The 13,598-nt window shown below is 44.4% G+C and overlaps 1 protein-coding gene across 1 annotated transcript in view; it reads left to right on the forward strand.

Moving 5' to 3' along the window:
* Positions 1-13,598, forward strand: part of CFAP43 (cilia and flagella associated protein 43) — a 207,640-nt gene that overhangs the window by 175,248 nt on the left and 18,794 nt on the right. The window contains exons 28-34 of the mRNA XM_075344505.1: positions 5,525-5,644; positions 7,081-7,188; positions 9,405-9,491; positions 9,571-9,659; positions 9,735-9,942; positions 11,993-12,105; positions 12,348-12,507. Coding sequence (XP_075200620.1) covers positions 5,525-5,644; positions 7,081-7,188; positions 9,405-9,491; positions 9,571-9,659; positions 9,735-9,942; positions 11,993-12,105; positions 12,348-12,507 — 885 coding nt within the window. The remainder of the gene's footprint in view (positions 1-5,524; positions 5,645-7,080; positions 7,189-9,404; positions 9,492-9,570; positions 9,660-9,734; positions 9,943-11,992; positions 12,106-12,347; positions 12,508-13,598) is intronic.

The raw sequence follows: 13,598 nt of genomic DNA on the forward strand, positions 1-13,598 counted from the left end.
CACCCTCCCCTGATCCTAGATCTAGGGGAACGAGCATCCTCATGTCCAGCACGCTCCCGTGGGAATTGTTAGACTCTCAGACAGACGATCTGGGTAGGCTTATGATGCTCAAGGGACGCATAGCTACTCAGATGTTCACATTTGTGGCAGTATACTTGCCTAATGCGGGCCAATGTCCCACCTTGTTGCGGTACCTTGAGAAGATAGAGGAATTCTCGGAGGGCACTTTGGTTCTCGGGGGTGACTTTAACGTAGTCTTGGAACCGTTGAGAGACAGTTCAAAAGGGGTGTCTGGTATGCCACACATGACGCTGCGCCGGATGAGACGGGGATTACATGACCACCAACTGATAGACACTTGGCGATTGCTGCACCCATCAGACAAAGACTTTTCATTTTATTCTGCAGCGCACGACTGCTATTCTAGGTTGGACCTCTTTTTTATTAAACATGGGGACCTACACTCTCTGGTGGATGCGTCAATTGAGTGCATATCTTTTTCTGATCACGCACTGATTACGGTCACTCTGTCCCTTGAATGTCCCATCGGGAGGCAGGGTCAGTGGCTATTGAACACCTCGTTACTCAATGAGCCGGTGACAATGCAAGAAATAAGGGAGGCCCTGAGGGAATACTTTGACTGTAGTGGGGGGGAGGGGATGTCCCCCAACATTGTGTGGGAAGCTCACAAATGTGTCGTGAGGGGATTATTCATCAAACATGGGGCCCGTCTGAAAAGGGAACGGGAAGCTGAGGTTACATCTCTACTAGCAGACATAAGGGAGTTGGAAGCAGTACATAAGGGGTCTTTGGGAGGGAACGTGGGCGCCAATCTGGCCAGGAAGAGGGAGGAACTCAGGTCCTTGCTATATCAAAAGGCCAAGGGAGTGCTAGCTAAATGCAGGCGGCATTTTTATGAATATGGCAATAAAAGTGGGAGGACCCTGGCTAGAGCCCTCCGGAACCAGAGGGCGAGGGGATATGTTCCTAGAGTGCACATGTCTGGCGACAGGTGGGCCACTCTTCCGAAAGACATTGCCTCCGCCTTTAAAGACTTTTACGCCTCTCTCTACTCAATAGATGGGGGGCGGTCGGAGAGGGCCAGGACGGAACTACGGCAGCGTATCCAGAAATACATTTCTAACTCCGGGTTGAAACATCTTAAACCTGAGGATGCGGACGCCCTGGAAAGACCCATCTCAGAGGAGGAGTACTTGGCTGCAATTAAAAATTCCCCTACTGGTAAGGCCCCTGGTCCGGATGGATTTCCCCTGCTTTACTACAAAAAGATGGGCTCCATGTTGCTTCCCCCATTTCTCTCGGCCTTTAACAATATCTCACTCTCTGAAAAAGTTCACTTGCCGAGAGACTCTCTGGCCGCTAATATAGTAGTCATTCCTAAAGAGGGTAAAGACCCTACCTCTTGTTCTAGTTACCGACCCATCTCCCTCCTCAACACAGATTTGAAGCTCTTCGCCAGAATATTATCAGAGAGACTCTCTCCATTGCTGGGGGAGATTGTCCACCCTGACCAGGCTGGGTTCATGATGGGAAGGGAAGCGAGAGACAACACCACTAAGGCGTTGAACTTAATCCACAGGGCTAATTCGGAAGGGTTGCCCCTGATGCTCTTGTCGACCGATGCAGAAAAAGCGTTCGACAGAGTCAATTGGATATTCATGGAGGAGGTTCTGCGGGAGGTGGGGTTGGGGAGGATGATGTTCAGGTGGATTTGCTCTCTGTATAGCAATCCCTCTGCTGCGGTCAGGGTGAACGGTCTCCTTTCAGATAGATTTTCCATTCTTAACGGCACAAGGCAGGGATGTCCCCTCTCACCCCTGATCTTTATCCTGACCCTGGAACCCCTGCTTTGCCGAATTAGAGGTAACATTGACATTTCCGGCCCTACAGTTGCGGGTTCCACCTACAAAATCGCGGCGTACGCGGATGATTTACTTTTCTTTATTACTAACCCTCGGGTCTCCCTGCCCAATTTACTGAGAGAGCTGGAAACATACTCCTCTCTTTCTAATTTTAGAATTAACATGTCAAAATCGGAGGCTATGAATGTATCTTTACCCCAAGATCTTGTTATTGCGCTTCAATCTGCGTTTGGGTTTAAGTGGGCTAATCATTCTTTGAGGTATCTGGGGGTCCAGCTGGCAGCGGACAATAGCCAACTATATAAGCTGAACTATCTCCCTCTCCTGCAGTCCATTAGAACAGATTGCGCAAACTGGGCGAGGGGTCTTTTCACATGGTTTGGGAGGTGTGCAATATTGAAGATGAACATATTACCACGGCTTCTCTATCTCTTTCAGGCCCTGCCAATTAAGATCCCGAGCCCTTTTTTCAAGGAAGTGGCCTCACTATATACTAAATTTATTTGGGCAAATAAGCCGGCGAGGCTTTCCCGTTCCCTACTGTGCAGACCTAAGCGTAGGGGTGGGCTGGGAATACCTGATATGAAAAAATATTACTGGGCCACACATATGGTTAGGATTCTGGATTGGTGCCGTCACTCCAGGATGAAACCTTGGGTCGCCCTGGAACAGAGCTTCTCGGAGGTACATTTACCAGCCATGCCTTGGGTCGGGAGCCTGTTCCCGGCCTCTGTGAGATCTCATCCCACCATTGGCGCTACTCTGGAATGCTGTTCGAGGGGAGAGGTTCGGCGCCTTCTCCTGCCGTTGCCTTCTCCCATGTCACCAATTATAGGAGATCCGGATTTCCGTCCCGGCCTCTCAGATCCAGTTTTTCGGAGCTGGGTACAGGGGGGCAGATTCAGAGCTTACCAGATGGGAGGAGAGGGTGACTGGTTGTCTCTTTCGGATATTTGTGGTCTCCTGCCGCCGGACCCCATGGGGAGATGGAGGGCAATGCAGTTGAGACACTTCTTGAGCTCCCTTCCCTGCTTCGCCCGGTATGCTGGGCCTCTCACTAGATTCGAAAAATTGTGCTTGGGAGAGGGGGCCCTGCGGCACTCACTTTCCCTGGCATACAATCTGCTATCAGACCCGGGTGATTTGCCCACCCCGGTTTATTTGCGGCAGTGGGAAAGGGACCTTGGGACGACCTTGTCAGATACGCAGCGAAACAACGTCCTAATGTTGGCACATAAAACCTCGGTCAGTTCCAGAATGTTGGAGGCCAACTTCAAACTTCTGACCAGGTGGTATAGAGTCCCGACCAGGCTTCATAGGATATTCCCCTCAGTCGATCCCGTTTGCTGGAGGTGTGGTTCGGGGGAGGGTGACTACGTGCACATCTTTTGGTCTTGCCCTTCTTTACAACGGTTTTGGTCAGGAGTGAGGGAGGTAACTAGACTGGTGACCGGCACGGCTGAGACATTGGGTCCGGAACTGTATATCTTACAGCTTTCGGAACTCCCGGCTCATAGATACAAGCGCTCTTTGCTTAGGTTTATGGTAATGGCCGCCAGGTCTTGTATCCCGCTTGGCTGGAAGTCTACTACCCCCCCTACACTGGCACAGTGGGTTGCAAGGGTTAATGACCTAAGGCACATGGAGGACCTGACATCCTCTCTCAATGACAGTCAGGAAGGTTTTCGCAGGACCTGGCTCCCATGGTTGGAGTTCACTTACTCGGCGGATTACGCCAGATTACTCGCTCCTCCACGGCTGCTGTGAGGCTCTGGTGGAGCATTCCCTCCCCCCCCCTTTTTTTTTTTTTTTTTTTTTTTTTTTTTTTTCTTCCTCTCTCTTCTCCTCTTCTCCTCTTTTCTCGCTTTCCCTTTCTCTCACCTCTCTGCCCACTATCTTCTCCTTCTCTCCCCTCCCCTTTAATCTCTCTCTACTTTTTTCTCTTATCCTGGTTCTAAATTCTTTTCGGGCTTTGCCCTCTCTTTCTATGTTCTGTATTCTACCCATGTTGGGTTGGTTCATAAAAGGATTAAAATGGGACTGACTCGAGCAGTTGCAGTTATTAGATATGTACAGGAGAGCGGAAGGGTGGGATATATGTCAATGTTAAATATTTGAAATCTGTTTTTCTGCTCTTTGCGGAACAGTGGTTATTTTGTATGTTCTCGTGTCGGTCTTTAAAATAAAGAATTTAAAAAAAAAAAAAAGATGTGGAAAATCTACAGGAACAAAAATGCAATGAAAAAAAGCAAGTAACCTATTTTAGCTGATTAAGTCAAATGCTGCAGCAAATGTGCAGTATCAAAATCTCACCAAATACTCATGGTGGGACCATAGCCTTAAAGGGGTTCCCCGGTCTAGAATGAACAGTCTTCAGTCACTCTGTGTGTTTGCTCCACAGACTTGTGAATCCTCCCTGCGCACAGTGTCGGTGTCAGAGCTGGGAACGACGGTCATGTATGCGATATGCACACTCCCCGCCAGAACCTAACTAGTGGGTGAGTTGTGCGACTAGACAGGGTGCGGCCTTGCTCAATTCAAGTTTACCACGTCTAGTGAGCGCAGCTTCATGCCGCACCTGCTAGTTGGGTTCTGGCCGGGAGATTGCATATTGCATACGTGACCGTCGTTCCCAGCTCTGACACTGTGCGCTGGGAGGATTCACAAGTCTGTGGAGCAGACACACAGATTGAATGCAGACTCTTCATTCTAGACCGGGGAACCCCTTTAAGCTGCATTTACACTGCAAGATAATTGTGAATGAGTGTTGTTTCATTGTTATCTTGCTGCCTAAACCGGCTGCTGATGAAATAATCTTTTATGCAGCCTAAACAGATCATTGTTCTCATTGGTGCCTCGTCCTGTCCTCGTTCGACTCGTGCTGCTGAGAAATTTGGCGGCCTAGTATGGATCACTCTGTGCACATTGTTTCTTTTGGTCTGCTTGTGTAAACAGGCCTTCAAACGACTGTCAATTGGTAAAAGTTAATTGACCAGGGGTTGTTTTGTGCCGCTGGTCGGTTCGTGTCATTTAAATACTTGTTTGCATAGGCAGAAGAAAGTAAACAATGCCCACATGGTTATCGCCAGTGCCAGTCCTGTTTACACAGGGTAAAACTGTGCTGAGAACCATTACTTTTTGCACTGCGCAAACTTTCATTTCACCACAAGATGGAGATTTCTATAAATCCCATCCACTTTACTGGAACTGTATGACGCTGCATTTTTTTAATGTTTTTTATATGGCGACAATATGCAGAATCAAAAACTCACCTAAAACTTACCGTGGGCACAATGCCTAAATTATCATCATGAACTGACTGGTCAAACAAAGCAGAGCACCTTGTAGGGGACACAGCCCTAATAAAAACTAAAACTTTAGTATACAAATATGAAGCTGCAATCAACAAGTTTTGGCACAAAAAATAATCCTAATATAGTGACATAAACATAAAATAAAAGATTTTATGCTTTTCAGAATGTAATGAGACAAAAAAAGAAAAACTGTGGTAATAATGAAATAAGATTAACAACTTTTTGCAGGTATTTATTGATCAAACCCTGGGAGGGATCTATTAGTGGCAGGTTTGCAGTTTCAGGTGTGATGTGCTCGGCCATTAACATTTGCTCTTTCATCTCCAGTTACTAGAGGCAGAAATGAAAAAGATTCAGGCATCTATCATGGAGACCACACTGGCTTTTGATGAGATTTTGACAAGATTGTTTGAAAAGAAGGTTAAATGTGAAATGGTCATCTATCAGGTAATAAGCTTTCTTTCACTTATCGTATATATCCTCTTTAAATATGACCCATATATGGGGAACATGTCATTTCTGCTCTCGATACTTCATATATCCTAAATAAATCATAATTAGGTTAGATTCACATGAGCCTATTTCGCATTTACAGCCTATCTTTCAGCCTCATAGACACATATGAGACCTTAAAGAGGTTGGCCACTACATTTATATTGATGGCCTATCATTAAGATAGGTCATCAATGTCTGATCATCCGGGGTCCGACACCCATCACCCCCCACGAACTTTCAGCCTCATAGACACATATGAGACCTTAGAAAGGGTAGCCACTACTTTTACATTGATGACCTACCCTTAGGATAGATCATCAATGTCTGATCCAGGTCCAACACCTCACACCTCCACCAACTAGCAGCTATCGGTACCGGCAGTGCGAGGCTGCTGGAAATGCTCAGTTCGGGTGCTGGCTCATCAATTGATATCAGCCGTGGCTGAGTACTGCACATCTGCCTCCTACTGATTTGAACGAGAAGTGGATGTGCAGTACCCGACTGCAGCCGCTATCCGAAGATGGGGCAACTCCGGAACTAAACATTTCTGTCTGCCTATTGCCTGCCACTCTGTCGGCACAGAGAACATCTCATTGGCGGAGGAGCAGGGTGTCGGACCCCAGCTGATCAAACTTTGATGACCTATATATAAAGTCCAGCTCACCGTATATTCCACTCAAATCGCCATTTACTCCCGGATTATGCTTTGCTAGGCTGTGTAATCCACAAAAAAGAACGTAACAGGTCCAGCTCAACATGCAATTTTCTTTTCATTCATCAAATCTAGTGAAACAGCATTACAGAGGTAGTCATTCTTGCATGGATAACATATCCATGAATATGAATGCTATATTAGCTCTTCCATCTACGCATTTCTGGTGCGAACACCACCCTTAGTCATGATGTGAAGCTCAGACTAAACAGATATTTAAAGGCTGGTTTGGATTCAATCACACACCAGTAAGTGAATTATACAAAAGTTAACCAATAGGGATGATCGAATACTTCGATTATTCGGCTTCGCGAATATTTTCCGAATACCTCGCCGCTGTTCAATGCGCAATGTAAGTCTATGGGAAGCCCGAATAGTTGTTATTCGGGTTTCCCTTAGACTTACATTGCGCATCGAATATTCGCGAATAGTAGAATAGCAGTATTCGGAAAATATTCGTGAAGCCGAATAATCGAAGTATTCGATCATCCCTATTAACCAACTGTTAAGTTCGATCAAGGAAAGATTTGTGTTCCTGAGGAGGAAATTTTTGAATGACTCCGAAATGCGTAGAACAATAAAAATCGCATGCTTTATTCCAATTGATCTTCAGTGATCACTCCTCGTACTGACAGCATGGATTAACCCTTTTCTCTCTAAACTCTTCATTTGACAGGAAGAACTTAAAATAAGCAATCTTCTGTTGTCAATTCTCATCGAGGAAGAGATCAATATCAGAGCTGCACAACTGAACCAAATCATGGCCAAGAAACGGAAACAGAAGGTGGGATTTCTTATCGGGAAGGAGCACTATAGAAGTAGTGACTGGTGTCCTAATAAGTTTCAGTTTGTGCGAGTTCTTTTTGCTCTAATGGAAGGTAAGCCAATGCTAGCAGAGTTTGGCAGCGGCTTTCTCATAGAGAACACAGTAACGCTCAAGCAGAGCAATCCAGTATATGGGGGCATGAGGGAAGATAACTTATGGCCAAGCCATCATAATGTGTAAAATTGAGCCACCTATAAATCCTCTGCCCATTGATGAGGACTGGGCTCATGCTGTCTCAGTCTACAAAGCTGACAAGTGCACTACAGAAAACTAGAATATCCCAAGATTTTAAATTTGCAAAGTAACAACAATAAACACAATTTAAAAAAAAAAAATATTTACAGTATACACTGGATAGGCAACCATTTAAAGAACACAGTATTGTCATGGCCTTGAAGTTACTTAACTTCAAGGCCACAAAGGTCCAAGGAAAAGATGTGAAAAAGCGCAACCACTACTTCATGCCTAAAAACTAATTTTTGTAAAACCCTATTTTCTGACTTTACATTTCCTTTAAATGGGCTGTCCACTCTTCTGACAACCTTTAACTAAATACTGTATTCAATATTGTTAAAAAAAAATAAAAATAAGATACTCACTGGAGCGCTGTCGGTGCCGGATCTTTCCGAGCTCAAGTGGTGATATTGTTTTGCCACATGAGTGCTATAGCCAGTCAGTAGCCATGAATGGGCTGCAGTTATCACATTTCCCACAGACGTCAGTTTCATCTGAAGGAAGTTTGAGTGTGACGGCTCAACTCCAGAGTTTGAACCGGTGGTCTCTGGTTGTTGGTTAGTTTCCCTCTTGGTTGGACCACAGCCTGTTTTGTGTTGGTCCAACTGCTGAAGGATCTCTTGTCTTTATTTCTTATGCTTTGCCTTCTTGTTGAACTTCTATTCAGGTGTGTGCACTTTCTCGTTTGGTTTGCCTAATCACATTTTTGGAGGTGCTAGTTATACTCACTACTCACATGCCTAAGTGCTGGCTATATTTCTGGATGGATGGTTATCTGGAGTCCTAGCTCCTCGATTAAGGTTTTCTTACTGACACATTGCTATTGCTATTCCCGGCAGTTTGTGTGTTACACTTGGTTTATAGCTTAGGGTGCAGTTAAATAGACTCAGGTTAAGCCGTCAACAAGTGGAGGCGCCATTACATGATCATAGGGTGCCAACTTCTGCGTTTAGGCAGGCACAAATCAGGCTCAGGTCTAGAGCAAGTACTAACCTATTTTAGGAGCTGTGGATTTCTGGTTTTCCATCTTCCCTGGTTTCTCCATCCCCATGAGAGTCTCAGGGTTCAGTTGTAAGAGGTACTTACACGCTGCAACATCGATAGCGATTGCTAGCAATGTCGAGCGCGATAGCACCTGCCCCCGTCGTATGTGCGACATTTGGTGATCGCTGCCGTAGCAAACATTATCGCTACGGCAGCGTCACACGCGCATACCTTGTCAGCGACGTCGCTGTGACCGCCGAACAATCCCTCCCTCAAGGGGGAGGTGCGTTCGACGTCATAGCAACGTCACTGCGGCGTCACCAAGCGGCCGGCCAATAGAAGTGGAGGGGTGGAGATGAGCAGGACGTAACATCCCGCCCACCTCCTTCCTTCCACATTGCTGGTGGCCGCAGGTAAGGAGATGTTCATCGCTCCCGCGGTGTCACACATAGCGATGTGTGATGCTGCAGGAATGACGAACAACATCGTACCGGTGGCAGCAGCGATATTAAGGAAATGAACGACGTGTCAACGATCACCGTTTTGGAACGCTTTTGCGATCGTTGATTGTCGCTCATTAGTGTTACACGCTGCGATGTCGCTACCGGCGCCGGATGTGCGTCACTAACGATGTGACCCCGACGATATATCGGTAGCGATGTCGCAGCGTGTAAAGTACCCCGAACAGTGATAACTGCAGCCTAATTGCGAATGCTGATTATTATCCCAGATAAGCATTGCAGTCAATGTAATGTGAACCCCACAAGATCTGGCACCAACATCACTGGAATAGCGCCAGTGAAGAGGGTGAGTAACTCTTACTTCTATTTTACCCGGGGAAATACAGTTTTTAAGAAGTTATTTTCCCAAATAATGGATGACTTCTTTATATTTGCAGTTACAGAGTTGCAAATGGTAGGATGAAACAACTGTAAGAAAGAATGTTTGTGTTACAGAATCAGACATCAGACCTGGTTAAGACTTTCAAGATGGCAGTGGAAACTTTCCGCGAGTCTTATGATGACCTGGTGGCAGAAGATAAGGTAAAAAACAAGCATAGTAAGCATGAAATATCAAGTCCGTACTTCTCTTTTGATATCATGGCATCTATTCTGGTTTTAGTTGTTAGACCGTGGATTTAAGAAGGAGTTTTCTGATGTTCCTGCCCACCACGTGGATCAGCTTTATAAACTGTACAGAAAAAGGCCGAGGTATTGATAAAAATCTTTCTCTTAGTTAATCTGTCACTAGGAATTTCTGGTACAAATCTGCTTTGTTCCCTTTAGAGTTCAGCGGCTCAGGACTCAGACTGAAAGCGAAGCACCATTTGGTGATCGGCCAGGATCAGGGAAATCGTATAATGATTCTGTGGTCCAGCTAATGAAAGCTATGGTTGAATTTGATGCTCCAGAGCATATGCCGGAAGGCCTGGATCTTCCAGTGTGGGAGCGTTTCTGTCTAGCAAGAAGGTCAAAAATGGAATATGAACAGCAAGTATGGGACAGAAAACTATAATCAATCATGAGCAATTCAATGCATTAATAATGGACTGTGTGTATTTTCCATTACATTCTCTTTGCTGTTGGATTACTATACACTTGAAACATTGTGCATTATGTTCATTTTATGGTACTCTTTTTTTCCGGCAAATTGCGGATTGAATCCTCCTGAAATAGACTGTGCACAACTAAATGTGGTATGAGTGTAATCATACTGACCTAAAGAATACAGTTGTTTGTTCACTTTGAAATCAGAATAAGACTGAGTTCACATTTATCCTGTGCTCTACACTTAGCACTGTACATTGGGGTTTTTAATCTAAATCAGCAAATAAATGTAATTCAGACAAAACTCTTCTGTAACCCTTTACTATAATGAGGCAGATGGAGTCACTTTAGACTGTCTGGCCTCTGTTCCGCAGGCATCTATATTTTTAGGGCTGCACAAAAGCAGGATGGACACAGGACACTGCCAGAGCAGAGGTTAGGCTGGGGCCACACGGGGGACTAATGCGATCCTCGCATGACACTCGACTCACTTTCTCAACTGCGACTGAGGTCCAATCATGCGATCGGACCTCAGCTGCAGGGGGAGGGCCAGCACTAAGGAGGGGCGGGCCGGTGCTACGGAGGGGAGGGACGGATTTCTCTCCCTCTCTCCTCCGTTGCTGGCTATTGCCATTCTCGCCCTGCACTCGCGGTACACCGGTGTACTGCGAGTGGAGTTCGATTTTTCTCTCGCCCCATAGACTTGAATGGGTGCGAGAGAAACAAGGAACGCATTACAGTTGCAGCATGCTGCGATTATTTTCTCGATCCAATCAGGGCTGAGAAAAAAATCGCTCATGGGTGCTGACACATAGGCTAATATTGGTCCAAGTGGAAGGCGATGTTTTACGCATTCCACTCGCTCCGATTTTCATGCCGTGTGTCTTAGACCTTATACTGAGTCCGAATTGGCTCCATGTGATTCATTATCCTTCTACATATCCCATTTTGTTGGGAAACCCCAACCTAAGTCCTTAGTGCAAAGTTAGATTTTACAGTTAATTTACACTCTAAATGTCACTTCTTCCCTTTTGAGCCCTGCTGTGAGAAATTGTGAGATCTATTTTTCCTATTTCCTCTTGTGAAAATAAACATTTTGAGGGCAAAGCATCATTTTAGTGGAAATTCTTAATTTTTCTATTTCATCCTATGTTTTTGTGAAGCACCTATGGGTTTAAAATCCTCACTACTCCTGTTGATGAATTCATTGAGGGGTATAGTATCCAAAATAGTCTCTATTTGAGAGGTTTCTTCAATTTTTTTCCTCCTTTAGTACTTTGCACAATCTTTTGTAGCAATGTTTATGCCCCTTGCCTTCTGAACCCTGCCTCGGGGTATACTGCTTTGGGAGAAATTGTGTTACAAAATGTGTGGTCCATTTTCACCCATTACCCCTTATTATAATAAAAAATTGGGGATAAAGAATCATTTTAGTGGGATAAATACTAGTAGACTGATTCTAGGGATGTGTCCCTTATAGGCTGTGTGCTGTAGTTTCAATATAATCAGTGTAAGAGATTATTGGACTACATGTCTTGTGCAAGCCAGTCATGCTAATCTGTGTAGCCCTGTCCTCACCACTGATTGGCAGCTTGGCAGTGTATACCGTAAGCTGTCAGTTAAGGGTGTGGGTGGGGTCATAGGTCTGCTACATCTACATCAGACAAAACAGGGATTCTATCAAAACTGCACCAAACAGCTCAATAAGTGACACATTGCTAGAATCAGGGTCTCTGTGTCTACATTATGCTGCTATCAGATTCCATAGCAAAAACCTGGTGACAAATTTCCTTTAAGGGGTTAAACCTGACACACAACCAGTATCTTTAAAGATACACAAATGTATTGGGTGTTAAGACTTTAGCTGGACCTTTTCCATGCAAAACAGAAAAGATCATATATACAGTCCCCTTATTATTCTAAATATATTGCACCTATACACTTAATGATGGTTTATATAGAAATTGTTGTGTCCCTTTACATCTCTCCTGGTGCAGGTAAAGCGCAAGGCCCTGGTCCTAGCAGAGATGCAGGAATTCCTCCATAAAAGAATTGAGGAAGATGAAAGAACTCGGCAGGACATTGAGGATATCATTCAAGAACTCAATATGTAACTAGCAGGTTTATTTAGTGAAATAAGTGGTGTATAAACTGACCCTTGTATAGCGGCCCATCACCTCTCCACGCATAGTCTACTGTACTAAGCAGGGCCTTTGGATACATTGACCGCATATGCCTATAGACATGTAATGTAGGGCCAAATCCCAGTGATTAGAGCGGCATTTCGTACTGTACTTTGATGATGTAATTTTGCATTTGTTAACACACATCTCTCACTTCCCTTACTTTCAGATTGCGAAATGAGAAAATGAAGTTTCAGCTGGATCTTACCGTCCAGTTCATACTAAAACAAGGCCAGGTGGAAGTGGAGAACTCGGACCTAATTCCCAATTATACAGATGCCATACTTCTTCATCGGAGTGTCATAGAAGACCTGAACAGCAATATACGGGTATATAACACGGATGGTTCTAAATATATTATTGCTTTATGAATGGACAAGACGCAGTGAGATTCCTGTAAAATATATAGAAATATTAAGCCCAGATAAAACAATGACAATATTCAGCCTGATTTTAGTGGAAGTGCTGTCCCTTATAATATATGTGCGGCAACATATGGGGGATCAGTGTCGTTCTGGGATCCGTCTCATGTCCCAGATGAATGGGACAGATTCCCGAGCACCGAGAATACCCGAGCACCCTGATGCTCGATCAAGTGGTTAGCATACGTTCAGCACCCGAACTCTTGATTTTTTTTTAACACTAGAAGTCCCAGAGAGGGGTCATTTAACATTTCTACCTTTGGAACCCAGGGACGGTGGAATGACCTGAAGGATTTTAGCTAACAACCTATAATTACCGTCTTTTGTTCTGTAATTAAGGCCATTACTGTCGCACCACAGGAGGTTGTTGTTTTCCATTGAGTTTAGCCATTTAGTTTCTAGTTAGTTCTATTCAGTTTATTGTATTTGATAATATATTTGGACTAAGGGTCATTGACCCTCTTTTGGGACTTCAGGAGGGAGCTCTAAATTTCTGGGACTTCTAGTGTTAAAGTCCGTTTTGGTACAAACCCCCAACTTCATAGTTTACTTATCTCTACATAAGAACTATTTTAAAACGCCATAAATCCATTCAGCACATATCAAAGAATTTGTAGCTGGGAGGTGACATTGTCAGCTCAAAACAGCATAGCAAAAGACCACTCCATAGAGTATATTAAAGCAGGAGAACCAGAGTTAGTTGGTCATTAAAACATTACATTTGTATTACATACACACATTAATAGAAAAAAAAAACAGTCAGACAATGCACAATGCGCATACAGACATAGAAGACAATACATACTGTTTAAAGAGATATTGGGTTGAGGGTCTATCTGTGCAATGAGTTAGTTGCTAGGTCTATACAAAGATATTTTGTAATTAAATCGCAGTAAGAGAAGGACCATAACACAATACAGCATGTTACCATCAAAAATCAATATAATCAGAGATTAAAAAAATGAAATCAAATAGTATGCATACACAATCAAAGTGCA

The sequence above is a fragment of the Anomaloglossus baeobatrachus genome, chromosome 4 (assembly GCF_048569485.1).
Source record: "Anomaloglossus baeobatrachus isolate aAnoBae1 chromosome 4, aAnoBae1.hap1, whole genome shotgun sequence".
NCBI lineage: Eukaryota > Metazoa > Chordata > Amphibia > Anura > Aromobatidae > Anomaloglossus > Anomaloglossus baeobatrachus.